At 38.5% G+C, this 14,067-nt stretch overlaps 1 protein-coding gene and 1 pseudogene across 1 annotated transcript; both read right to left on the reverse strand.

Moving 5' to 3' along the window:
* Positions 1 to 14,067, reverse strand: part of LOC137005890 (zinc finger protein 721-like) — a 271,315-nt pseudogene that overhangs the window by 13,228 nt on the left and 244,020 nt on the right.
* Positions 10,633 to 12,729, reverse strand: LOC137014431 (E3 SUMO-protein ligase ZBED1-like). Its single transcript, XM_067378738.1, is given in 2 exon segments — positions 10,633 to 11,325; positions 11,660 to 12,729. Coding segments are annotated over 2 exon segments (1,743 nt in total). The 3' UTR covers positions 10,633 to 10,652.

The raw sequence follows: 14,067 nt of genomic DNA on the forward strand, positions 1-14,067 counted from the left end.
TTTAACTTGTTCTTTAAGGAAAGATTCAAAATTTGGGTCATGGATGAGCCACGGTTTGAATTTCCAAGAAGTTGGATAAAATATTTGGTTGGATAAGCCTAGTCTAAGAAAAACGGGAGCATGATCTGAAATTGCGATGTTCCCAATGTTGCAATCTATTACATTTTGAAGTGAAGATTTGGGAGAGAAAAAATAGTCTATTCTGCTTCCAGTTTTATGGACTCCAGAAAAAAAAGTGTATTCTCTGTCTCTGGGATGGAGAGCTCGCCAAACATCTACCAATCCAATTTCTTCACATGTCTCATACAGAGCTCGTGCTCTATTGGAAGGCCTATCATTAGATGATAAAGATTTATCCAGCTTTGGTAGCAGTGTACAGTTAAAATCACCAGCGATTATACTGTGTTCACACTGCCATTCTGCGAACTTAGAGAACACCTGTGTAATTAATTCGTTAGATTGGATAGGGGGGATATAAACATTCATAAGGGTAATGGGTTGTCCAGCTAGTGTAGCTTTAAGCAGGATAAACCGTCCTGATTTATCAGAATATGTATTAATATCTGATAGTGGTATACATTTGTTTACAAGAATGACAACTCCCCTACTTTTACTGGTGAATGATGAGCCATATACTTGTCCCACCCAATCCCTCTTTAATTTAATATGCTCACTGTCAGTTAGATGCGTCTCCTGCAGAAATGCAATATGTATTTGTTTTTTTTTTAAATAGTTTAGAATCTTTTTTCTTTTAACTGGATTTTGAACCCCCTTTACATTCCAGCTACATATGTTTAATATTGATTTATTCACTGGCATAAACAACAAGTGGGCTGTTTAACTCTGATAGATGTGAAAGATAATCCCATGGTTGAATGGGCTGTGATACCAAGTTGAATGGGCGGTGATACCATGCATTGAGGAGAAAAAAAAAAAAAAAAAAAAAGGGGTGTTGCCCTGCATGTCAAACCAAAAACAAAACTATTTACAATTAACATTTTACAAACATATTTAAGAATAGGCAAGGGAAGTCTGACGCTGGTCAGTTTCGCATTTGAGAGCAATAGTGATCTCCACTCTGTCTCCTTGGAAACATTACATGACCGAAGCTTAGATAGAGCAAACAAAAAAAGCGCGGTATTCAAAAAGAGCACCGCAAAATCCGAAAACTTTGATATGATTCTCGTCAGTCCGCTGCGGCAACAGCCTTCTATATATTAACATTATATTAGTTTAGCCTTTAAATCATGCCATCATATTTACCTTATGTTTTTTCCACGTCTACCCCCAGACTCTGAACAATAAAAACTTACAAATATTGCTTAGTTGTTATGTCCCAAGATTAAGTCACTAAACTCCTAAAAATATGAACAAAACATCCATAGAAGTATGTCACAAAAACCTGGGCAGTCTGTTGCCGTGTCATTCAGTCTCTCCGAGGCGATTTGGCCCTGACGAAGTGATGGCTGGTGGTTCGGGCAGGTTGTCCAGAAAAGACTCTGCCTCTGTCGGCTGTTTGAAGAATTTTTCGCCGTCGTTGTGCTGTACTCGAAGGGTCGCTGGATATGTCATGGCAAAGCGAATTCCTCGTTCACGGAGTCGTTTCTTCACATTTCCAAAGGCTTGTCTTTTCCTCACGATTGCCGCAGAGAAGTCTTCAAAGATAGAGATATTGTGGCGTTTGTAGACCAGGCGACCCGCGGCTCTCGCTGCTTGCAGAATGCGTGCCTTGTCTTGAAAATTATGTAATTTTACCATCATCACTCTCGGACGTTCTCCTGGTATGGGAAGACGCGAAGGAACACGGTGCGCACGCTCTATCTTAACCTGTTGATTCTTGAATTCGGCGTTAAGTAGATTGGGCAGCCAAGTCCTCAGGAACAAGATCGGGTTAGTCCCTTCCTCCCCTTCAGGTAGGCCGACTATTCGGATATTGCATCGTCTGCTTCTGTTTTCAAGGTCGTCTATCTTTTCCAAGGCCGCGTCAAGCGTTTTTTTCATTTGGTTCAAATCAGCGTTGTCTCTTGAGACCGTGTCTTCCACCGCCGATATACGTGTTTCAGCTTCAGTGACCCGGTTTTCTACCTGCTCGACAAGTGTCGCTACCGCCGACAGTTTCTCTAACACTGGATCAATTTTGTTCTCCAAAGCCTTATCGACGCCCGCCAAGACTTCTGTTGTTATTTTCTTCACCAATGCGTCCATATCGCTCGGATTCATTAGCTCATCCGCCATTTTAGGAGAGGAGCGAGTGCTGATATTCGATAATTTTCTGTTACGGAGTTTGTGACTGGAATCAAGTTGTTTCTTTGGCATACCTTATAACTTATACATTTGAGTTCTGCACTTTCAGAGATGATATTGAGTCTAGAGAGGGAGATTTTTGAAGGCTTTGCCAGAGCTCGTCGTCAACACGGCTACTCCATTAGATGCGTCACGTGACCCCCCGTACTTTTTTTAACAAAGCAGCTGGTGTTGCCATAGAAACTAGTGGACTGACGAATCGCTTTCACCACAAAATGGCAGAAACGCAGGGCTGCTGCTGGACACTGGTGTTACTATGGAACTTTCTATTGAGTGTCGCTTCTTGTTAGTGTATTTTCTTTGATCACAGTCTGCAATATCAACTACTTGTGCTTCGAAGGGAGTTAGCTGGTAAGTTTGTGTCCATTTATACTCTGATAAATACAACAAACAATCAATGCATTCTATGAGATGATGTCAACCAAAGTGTGAGTCATTAAACTAGGAGTAATTTGATATGAAACTCCACCTTGATGGGCTACAATATCTAGAAGATCTGTCGTCATAGGTGACTTTGAAGTGTGTGTGTGTGTGTGTGTGTGTGTGTGTGTGTGAGAGAGAGAGAGAGAGAGAGCATGTGTTCTGGATTAAAACAGCTGAAATGTGTTCTTGATTCATCTAAAAATGGTTAGATCATCTAATAATGCAACACTTGTGAAGATCTGTTTATGTTTGTGGTTTCACACTCAGAGTTTATGACCTGAACGTCCAGATATACATCTATGCCTTTTCTTCCATATCAGCTGTAGTTGGAGTTCTTGAGAAAGAGCTGCTGATTCCTCCATATGAAACACTTAAAAGTCACTGATATTAGAACAAAAGAGATATGAAACTATTTTCCATAATCAAAAATCAAACTATGAAGTGGTAAACGTTTTTTTTTTTCTTCTTTTTCTGCTTTTTGCTATAAACTTGTTTGCTTTAGAAAGTGAAAATGGAAATCCACCAGAACATACAACCACATAACACTTAAACTATCAACAGTACTAGACAAGGGACTGATGGAAACAGAGGGCTTGAATGCATGGGCAAATGAGATCAATGACAAGACACACCTGAACAGAATACTTCGAATCAATGTCTAACCAAAGAGACAAAACTGAGCTAATGAACAAACAAGGAGATTAACAATGAAACTCGGACATGAAAAAAGATCACAAAACAAAGTCAAAATGTTACATTTACATATTAATAAATGAAAGTGCTTAAAACATTACAGTTTTTTCCAATTGCTAACACACTAAAATGACATGCACAGCACAATTATTTAAACTGACACACAGAGAGCAAAACTTCTTCTCAAGTCTCCAAAAGTCTAAACACCTTTTCTGTTTTACACACATTTTGCATTTCAAAATAGCACTTTTTAAATTCACTAAATACAGTTCTCTGCATAAGACACAACAATCTGACACAAAGTCACATGTTTGCCATTTCAAAACACTGCCATTCAAAATGACACTACATGAGCTAATTGGCCAATTACATGTGCCACCTGGCCAAACACCTCAGTGGTTAATTGTTAACACTTCAATCAGGATGTAAGCACTATGAAAAGATCACAGGTGAGAACCTTTTTTTTTACAACAACAATGGAAGACATTGCAGAGAGAGGAAGAGGAAGAGGAAGAGGGAGGTTGAGAATAAGAGGGGGAGGAAGAGTGAGAGGTAGGGGTAGAGCAGGTAGAGGAGTTCATGGCCAAAGAAGACAAACACTTTCAAATGAAATCAGAGCAACCTTAGTAGATCATGTCATCAACCATGGGTTGACAATGCGTGAGGCTGGACAGAGAGTGCAGCCAAACTTGAGCCGTTTTACTGTCGCCTCTGTCATCCGGACCTTTAGACTGGAGAACAGGTATGTAACCAAAATTTCATGTAGTACACATGTAGTATACCCCATGTCATAGTGTATCAGTTGGGTGACACCTGTTTACTTAGTGTATGACATCAGCCATTCATGAACTGTACAAGTTTCCTGTACAATGTACTCTACTGTGGGGGAAAATATTTAGGCTGCATTGTCCAAGCCCTATATATATTTTTATTTTATTTTTTCTTAAGGACTGAGAGACGACACCATGGTGGAGGAAGGGGCCAAATGTTCACCGGGGTACAGGAAGCTGCCATTGTAAACTTGGTTTTGGAAAATAATGAAATCAGATTACGAGAAATTCAAAGCCACATCATCCAAGACAACACCTTATTCAACAACATTCAACGAGTTAGTCTGTCCACATTGGCTCGCATTCTCAAGCGAAACCAAATCAGAATGAAACAACTTTATAAGGTGCCGTTTGAGAGAAACTCTCAAAGAAACAAAGAGTTCAGACGAGCATATGTGGATGTAAGTACTATATTGACTGCAGTACACTACACACAACATTGTTTCCCAGTGTACTGGATAACACCATATTGAGTGATTTTTGTTCTTTGTTTTCAGGGAGTACTGGAAATGGATGCTCATGCAATCCCACATGAGTTCATCTTTATAGATGAGGCTGGGTTCAACCTAGCAAAGACCAGAAGAAGAGGGAGAAACCTCATTGGCCACAGAGCCATTATAGATGTTCCTGGCCAACGTGGTGGGAACATCACAATGTGCGCTGCCATCTCCAATATGCATGGTGTCCTCCACCGTCATGCCAAACTTGGACCATACAACACAGCCCATATTCTCACATTTCTGGACAGACTTCACAACATTCTCATACCACCAGAGCGTATGAATGATGCAGACCATCAAAGAAACCGGTACGTTGTAGTATGGGACAACGTGAGCTTTCATCGTGCAGCCCCAGTCCAAAACTGGTTTGCTGACCACCCAACATTTCTCGTGCAATACCTCCCACCATACTCACCATTTCTGAACCCCATAGAAGAATTCTTTTCGGCATGGCGGTGGAAGGTATACGACCGGCAGCCCTTTGTGCGCATGCCTCTTGTGCAGGCCATGGAAGAGGCATGTGATGAGATTGATGTGGGTGCAATTCAGGGATGGATAAGGCACTCAAGGCGCTTCTTCCCTCGATGTCTGGCAAGGGAAGATATTGCCTGTGATGTTGACGAGGCGTTGTGGCCAGACCCGGCTGTGCGGCAAGATGCTGCCTAATTATTTTTCTTGCCTTTTTTTTTTTTTTTTTTTTTACTGTAATATATTTTTTTTTCAGAAATTTTCTTTTTCAGTTTACTTTTTTTGTAAGAATATTTTTGTTCAGTCCCATGTAAATATATCTGCTGTGCTTATGTTGTACTGACTTTACTGTAGTGAAGGAAAAAAAATAAAAATGTTGCAACAGCATGTGTGTGTATCTGCAAATATTTCTGTGCATGTGAACAATCTGATACATATTTTAGTATTATGGCAAAGCATACTAAAGATGGGGGTGCTTTTCATTATGCCCAACAGTGTGTAGGTGGTTAGGCAAAAATCTGGTAATATGAATGAAGTGTGTGCCATTTCATGCAAAAGTTTGATTTTGATAATGCTCTGTGTAGTTTCGGTTGCAGTGCTTCATTTTGCAGGATATATGAGGTATTTTGCAGTTTGGGTGTGTGGTTTTGTGAATTGTGTTAAGTGTTTTGATAAAACCAGACTAGTTTGAAAAATTGTGTGTTAGCAATTGGAAAAAACTGTAAGTATGATCTGTATGTAACAATACACAACTCTGAGATCACAATATGAATGGAGGCAAGAATAAACTGAGCATGTTCAAATGAACTCTCACAAACTATTTCCACTAAATACTGATGTCTTTACCTGTGAGAAGTGAAGAGAGAATGATCAGCAGACACAGATCACATTTATCAGACATTTTATGTTTCTGCCAGTCTTTCTTTTCATTATATAGTTACAGCTCTTCCTTTAAAGGTGCCCTAGAATCAAAAAATTGAATTTATCTTGGCATAGTTGAATAACAAGAATTCAGTACATGGAAATGACATACATTGAGTTTCAAAACCCATTGTTTCCTCCTCCTTATATAAATCTCATTTGTTTAAAAGACCTCTGAAAAACAGGCAGATCTCAACATAACACAGACTGTTATGTAACAGTCAGGATCATTAATATGTACGCCCCCAATATTTGCATATGCCAGCCCATGTTCAAGGCATTAGACAAGGGCAGCCAGTATTAACGTCTGGATCTGTGCACAGCCGAATCATCAGACTAGGTAAGCAAGCAAGGAAAACATGGCAGATGGAGCAATAATAACTGACATGATCCATGATATCATGATATTTTTAGTGATATTTGTAAATTGTCTTTCTAATTGTTTCGTTAGCATGTTGCTAATGTACTGTTAAATGTGGTTAAAGTTACCATCGTTTCTTACTGTATTCACGGAGACAAGAGCCGTCGCTATTTTCATTTTTAAACACTTGCAGTCTGTATAATTCATAAACACAACTTCATTCTTTATAAATCTCTCCAACAGTGTGTAATGTTAGCTTTAGCCACGGAGCACCATCAAACTCATTCAGAATCAAATGTAAACATCCAAATAAACACTATACTCACATGATCTGATATGTTGCATGACGAACACTTTGTAAAGATCCATTTGAGGTTATATTAGCTGTGTGAACTTTGTTTATGCACTGTATTATAGTCAAGAGCTTGGGGGCGGGGAGCGCGAGATTTAAAGGGGCCTGAATCGGTGCATAGTTAATGATGCCCCAAAATAGGCAGTTAAAAAATGTATTTCTATGGGGTATCTATGGGGTATTTTGAGCTGAAGCTTATTCAGGGGACACCTTAGACTTATATTACATATTGTGAAAGAATGTTCTAGGGCACCTTTAAACATGATCAGCCCTTCCTGTGGTTGTGAACTTCCTCTGATCTCACCAATGGAGTGTGTAGACCTGACACTATACACGCAAGTGCTTGCATGTGTGCGTAACCCAGCAATGAGGTTTGCTCTAGGCTGCATTCCAGTTCGGTTTTTAAATGCCCTTCCCTCGCTAACTTCCCTCGGTCTCGTTGACTCGGATGTACGTCATTGCTTACGTTGCACGAGTGCCCACTTCTGGCGGAACCTTTGTATGGGCTGAACTGGAACGTCCTAAGCCCTTGATCACTTGATATCCGCAATGGAACTGATTTATTATTTATTTTTTCCCCTTACAAAATTGTTTAATACAGCATTCTATATGTATATATGTGTGTTTAAAATGTTTAAAAAATAATTAATATATCATAGAGTTGTTTGTGGTGGGGTAAATTAAACGCGATATGCGGTGACGTCACAATTGTGTTGCATTGTGGGTTATGGAGCTGCCTGAAGTGTCCATATGAAGTAGACTCGCTCAGGGGCGCCTGCAGGATTTTATCTCAGGGTACGCACAGAACTAACCCCCCCCTTTTTTTTTTCTTTTTTTTTTCCTGTCCGCAAAAAAACTATTATATAAAATAAATCAGTGAGTTGGTGGGAACGATCTAATGCTGTACAAATCGAGTGATCGACAGTCTCTTTTATGTTCACCACCACTTAGAAAATTTGATGTAACTGCACTCTGATGTGCTTAATGCTTCTTTAATTTTTTGTTTTGTTTTGTTTTTTACGTTGTTTTTTTCTAGTCAAGTGAAACTTCACTTTGCGTGTCAGAATTTTTTAACACATACTATATGGAAGTTCAAGTCCATTTACTAAATATTTTAAATATATAAGCCTGCAGCCTATACTACATCATCATATGTTCTGTCATATAAACAGTATTTACTATAAAATAACAGCACAATATTGCCTCAAACAACTCAGTATGCATTAGTATTAATATTATTATTAGAGGCCTAATTGTTTTTGTTGATCCCATACATTTCATCTATTGCCAGACTTTAATATGTGAATTATATTATTGAAATAAACGATTTATTAACAAAGATTTATTAGGTTTCATTTCTCCATACCTACTCAGTAGTTTTAGGCAAATGTTTAAGTCGAATTTAGCTGTTTTAGAGAGTGTTTACTCATTTTGAGCCTGTTTTTAAAAAAATTCCATGTGTTGGAAAAAAAACGATGAAACTAAACCAGCCAATCAGATTTCTTTTCAGCCATATCCCCCAGGCCCACCCATGGATGCACATACACACGTTTGACTTTACAACATACAAACGCACACCTTTATTTATTTTCATTCTTTCTTGCTCTCTTAATGTTACACTCTTAATGAGTGTACGCAGATAGATTTTAATAATCAATTTAAAAATTATGTAAAAAATAAAAACGGCATTAATAGCGCCCTCTCAAGGTACGCACAGTGCATACAGCCGTACAGCTGCAGGCGCCACTGGACTCGCTGGAGGGAGCGAGGGTCTGTCCATATAAATTTCCCTCGTCCACTTCACGAAGTGGAACGCACTTCAAAATGGCGGCAGGGATTCCCCCGAGGGGAAGTGTTTAGGGAAGTTCGCGAGTGCGTGTCTAAAACCGAACTGGAACGCAGCCCTAGTGTGTTTGAAATTACTTTGCAAATTTTTAAGCACTTCCTGTATGTTAGTGTAGCACAGGTGATTTAGCCACATAATAATTTAAAAAAGAGAAACGCAATACACATCAGTGCTTTCATTCATTTTATGTTGATTTTATTAGTTTCACAATTCATTTAATTATACAGCAAAAAAAAAAACAGGAGAAACTTTTTCTTTCTTTAATATTGTCTTTATTTCTGAGTGTAAAAAAAAAAAAAAAAATTTGTACAGTGTGGGCGATTCAGAGCATGTGGGAAAGGCAACTGTGTGTAGAGCCGTTCGTACAGTGTGTCTGGCACTTAAACAGTTGTTACCCACGTTTGTACAGTTCCCTGGCCATAAACCTCTGCTTGTTATTAAAGACGAAAACCACAGAGTGGCAGGTTTGTCCTTTGTAGTAAAATATATGACGCATATTTAATATTTAGTCATATTATTAATATCTATACATGTATTCATTATGCACACACTTCATACTTCCATAACTTTCTGTTTCAGGGTTTCCAAATGTAATTGGGTGCATTGATGGCACTCACATTCCTATTAAAGCTCCATCAATAAATGAGGGAGACTATGTTAATAGGAAATCTATTCATAGTATCAATGTGCAGGTAACAACTTAATTTTTTCCCCTTCTTAAAATCATCAAAGTCATTACTTTTTCCACTAACTATAGGTAATATGTGAGGCAACCCAAATCATCACCAATGTCGAGGCAAAATGGCCAGGATCTGTGCATGATGCCAGAATTTTCCGCGAGTCATCATTATGCCAGACATTTCAGCAGGGTATGATTTGCTTTATACAATTTTTGTTTTTTCGTTTTTACTATATTTGTGTTGTACACTTCAATCATTACAGGACAGTACAATGGTTACTTGCTGGGGGACAGAGGATAACCTTGTCTGCCCTATTTAATGACACCCTACCCTGAACCTGAGCCTGGACCACAGACACGGTTTAACCTGGCTCACAGCCGAACACGGGCCAAGGTGGAGGTGACTATAGGGATCCTCAAATCTCGGTTTCAGTGTCTGCGTGGGCTCCGGGTTAGTCCAGAGAGGGCATGCGGCATTATTGTGGCTTGTGTTGTGCTTCACAATATTGCCACTATAAGAGGAGAGAGCCACCCTCCTTGTATTGAGGAAGATGGCCCAGAGGAACACCGACAGATTTTAGAGGCCAACAGAGACGGAAGACTTTTGAGAGACAGGATTTGTCAAAATTACTTTTATTAGTTTTTTTTTGCACTGGTCTGCCAGGCAGTTTATTTCTTCATTTCCTGAAAAACAAAAGTAAAATTCATTAAAATGTTTATATATATATATATATATATATATATATATATTAGTGCTGTCAATCGATTAAAAAAAATTAACTAATTAATTGCACAATTTTTTGAAATTAATCGTGATTAATCGCAATTAAAAGACTGAAACTTTTTGGATATGTAAATGTAAAATGTAAATAATTAATGTAAACTCAAGACAAAGAAACTATTTAAATTCAAAATATGATTGTTTTATGTTTAACTTGTAACACAGATTTTCTCATGTAAACAACATACCTGCAATAAACCATCAATATCCTCCAAATTAACTGTTGGCTTGAAAGCCATATTTATTACAGAAATAAAAACACAGGCATGTAAGTGCCATTTGAATTTCAAAACAATCAATGCCAATAAAAAAACAAAAATGATTTCCATGTTGAATTCTAAGTGGACTGCAAAAAAATTCCAAAGTATAGTCATTGCAAATATGGAAATTGGAAAATAATAATAATAAAGGAATGTATACAAACAATTGTACTCATTGTAACGTTGTATTGCTGAGAGTTGAGAACATTAATTATAAAGTAGAAACTATTTTGCTTAGTCCTCCTTTACATTCAGCCAGTTGCTGAGACAGACCAGTCTGTTGACATTATCAGGGGACAATGTGGCCCTTTTCTTTTGAATGATGTGACCTGAGAGTGAGAACAGTCTCTCACAAGGCACCGTTGTAGCAGGGGTTGACAGATACTTGCATGCTATTGGTGCCAGCCTTGCATGTGTTGCTTCTCTCTTTTTCCACCACTGTAGTGGACAACCCTCCATGTGCAATTTGGGCTCTGCTTTGTAGCGGTTAAGACACTGTTCTATGGACTCTTCCTCTTCATCTGACTCTGAATCAGAAGAATCCAGCAAGATGGAGATCCTTCTCTTCTTTGGTGGCTGTTGGTCTGTTGTCTCTTTAGACTCTTGTTTTCCAGGACTCTGTGCCATTAACAGCTTGCTTAGTGAAGCCCACACCTCATTCCTTTCATCTTTGGGAAGACACTTTAGGTCTTTAAACCTTGGGTCAATTGCAGTAGCGATCTTCAGCCATGTGAGATTAGTGCTGTCCTTCCTTTTAGATAGGTCTGAAGTAAAATCATTTTTGAATTTAACTACATAGGCTGGATCATCCTCTGTGGACTCCATAATTTTGAACAAGTGGCACAAGGCTGGCAATACCACTGAGCAGGAGATGTACTGCTCTCCTCCCAGCAGGTCAGTTACATATCTGCAATGGAAAGCACAAGATGTTGCTATTAAATGCAAACAAAATAATTTTGTGCCAGTATGTAACATGTACACTTACACTCTCTCTCTCTCTCTCTCTCTCACACACACAAACACACACACACACACACACAATTGTATTTTATTTACATTACATTGTTCAACACCATATTTATTTCTTTTTCACCTTTTTAATAATGTTTTACACTAATCTTAACTTATTTTTATTTTTGTTTTACGCAGCATGCCTTGGCAGCGGGCACACACGCACACACAGATTGGGGGATAGTGAAAACAGACAAGAGACGGAGAAAATAATATTAATCTAACGTTACCTGCAAGGTTCAAGTAGTTCTTCCAGCTTTTGCAGTTTGGCGAGCTCCTGTGTAGTCAACATGGCAACACTGCTCTTTTGCTGAGCCAGGGTAGTGGTCAGTGGAGATTTGTTTCGCTGAATTCGCTTGACCATCTCTAGGGTAGAATTCCATCTAGTCGTAACGTCCTGAACGAGAGATTCTTGTTTCTGTCCACATGCAACTTGCTGTTCCATTAGTTCGTGAGCGTTGGATGGACTATGCTTAAAGTGCCCAACAATCTTGCGACATTTAGCTAGGACACTTTCAAATCCACTGCCGTGAATGGAAACTGTGACAGTTCGTTGCAAAATGTGGGCCGTGCAGGGCAGGTGTTCAAATGGAAGTAGTCTCGCGGCAGCAACCATATTACGAGCACTGTCAGTGCCAAGTGTGCTTAACTTGTCCTCGATTTTCCATTCTCTTGCCACATCGAGAAAATGATCCGCACATGCCTCAGCGTACTGTCGTTCCTCAGTTTTAGACACGGTTAGTGCGAATGAATGCAATTTCCATTCTTTATCAACGAAGTGCACTGTGATGCCTAAGTAGTTGTCATTGCTCACAGAAGTCCAGTGGTCCCCTGTCAGTGCGATGTGTGTCGCTTGCTGTAACGTGTTCATCCTCCGTGCCTTCTCATCGTCATACAAAGTGTGTATTTTTGACATGATGGTTCCTCTTGAGGGCATATTGTATGAGGCGTCTCCGGATGCAGTTCTAATGATGTCCCGCAGTCCATCGTCATCTACTATGTTAATGGGTCGGAGGTTTTAAGCTATCCAAATAACCTAAGCATTTATTACCTTATCACTTACAGATCTTGTCATTTTACCACGAACGCACTCCTGCAATTTACATTGGCGAGGCCCCGTAGAGATGGTTTCGGTGGGGTGTTTTGCTTTTAAGTGATATGCCAAAGACGAATTACTTCTGTGGTAATTAAATTCGGCTTTGCAAAATGCACAGATTACTTTTGTTTTATCCACAGAACCATCCGGCAGAGTTTTATACTGAAACTTTCCGTCTAAAAGTCCTTCCTTGGTCTTATCCATATTTCTTTGCACGTTGAACACACATGGGCCACAACCGGAAATAAAAAAAAAACTGCAACCGCGTTAATTGCGTTAATTTTTTTTTAACGCGTTAAATATTTCAAATTAATCGCATGCGTTAACGCGCTAATTTTGACAGCACTAATAACAATATATTAAATAACAACAATAAAATATTGTTAAAAATATAGGTTGTTTTATAGGTGTATAGAGTCGAATTGACAGTGGTTTAATTGTTTTATTAACAAAGTTTGTTTGTAAAATTTACAATGTTTATAAAGAAAATTAAATGATCTGCCGAATAATCTCGAGAGAAGGCCTGTATTCAAAGCTGACTCACCTATGGTTTCTCAACAGTGTTTTGCATCTCTCCATCGTTATTCTCTTTTTGTGTTTCACAAGGTTTGGAAAAAAATATGATCATTTTGTGTGAACTATCCCTAGTATAAATATGTTAATATTTAACCTTAGTGCACTGATAGCTGCATTTATATTAACCATATAAACAACAAACTGTGGAAAAAAAAAAAAAAAAAAAAAAAAAAAAATATTTTTTAAATAATCCTATTTATTTTTTGTACTATTGTTATTAGTGATGCACCTATTTTGATTTTTCATGGCCAATAGAAGCAAACTGGCCGATTCTGATATTGGTTGCATATTTATAAAGCAAATTTATTTGTTGTTTATTTGTTAAAAAAAATATGTGTAGCTCTTTGATATTAGAGGCAAACACTGGATTTTTATCACAATCCCAACAAAGATGTTATGAACATGAGCAGTTGTTTTTCATTTAAATTATTGTATAATTTCAAGATTAACAGCATGGTCTGACTTTAGCTTTGTGAAATTATGCTTCATAACAAAACAAAATCAGCAGATGGACTGAATGAAAATGTAAATTCACTCTCTGACAGTAGGCGGCGCTTATGGAACAGCAGCGATATAACGTTTCCATGGTTACCACTATACACAAAGCAGCGCTGTGCTGGAGATAAGAGGAAAAGCCATCAAAACTTTTCTGAAGACAGTTCCCTTCAGAGATACATTCATATCAACCCCAATTTAACATTTATATTAATCTTCCTATATTTCGCGAGCAGTGAGCTTGTGCATGATGCAGTATTTTCTCTGTGGCGCGTCTGTTCTCCTCTTTGTGTCCGTATTCAGCGTGTGCCTGTGTTAACGTCCTGTTGACAAGCTTAGTAAATATTTCCTGACATTTTGGGAAATTATTATAAACCAGTTTGTTTGCAAGCCCGGAATAAAGATAGACCAAAATAAAACTAAAAAACTCTTGGATTTATGACCAGTGGACTACTGCATCTATTTTTGATC

The sequence above is a fragment of the Chanodichthys erythropterus genome, chromosome 3, assembly GCF_024489055.1.
Source record: "Chanodichthys erythropterus isolate Z2021 chromosome 3, ASM2448905v1, whole genome shotgun sequence".
Taxonomy (NCBI): domain Eukaryota; kingdom Metazoa; phylum Chordata; class Actinopteri; order Cypriniformes; family Xenocyprididae; genus Chanodichthys; species Chanodichthys erythropterus.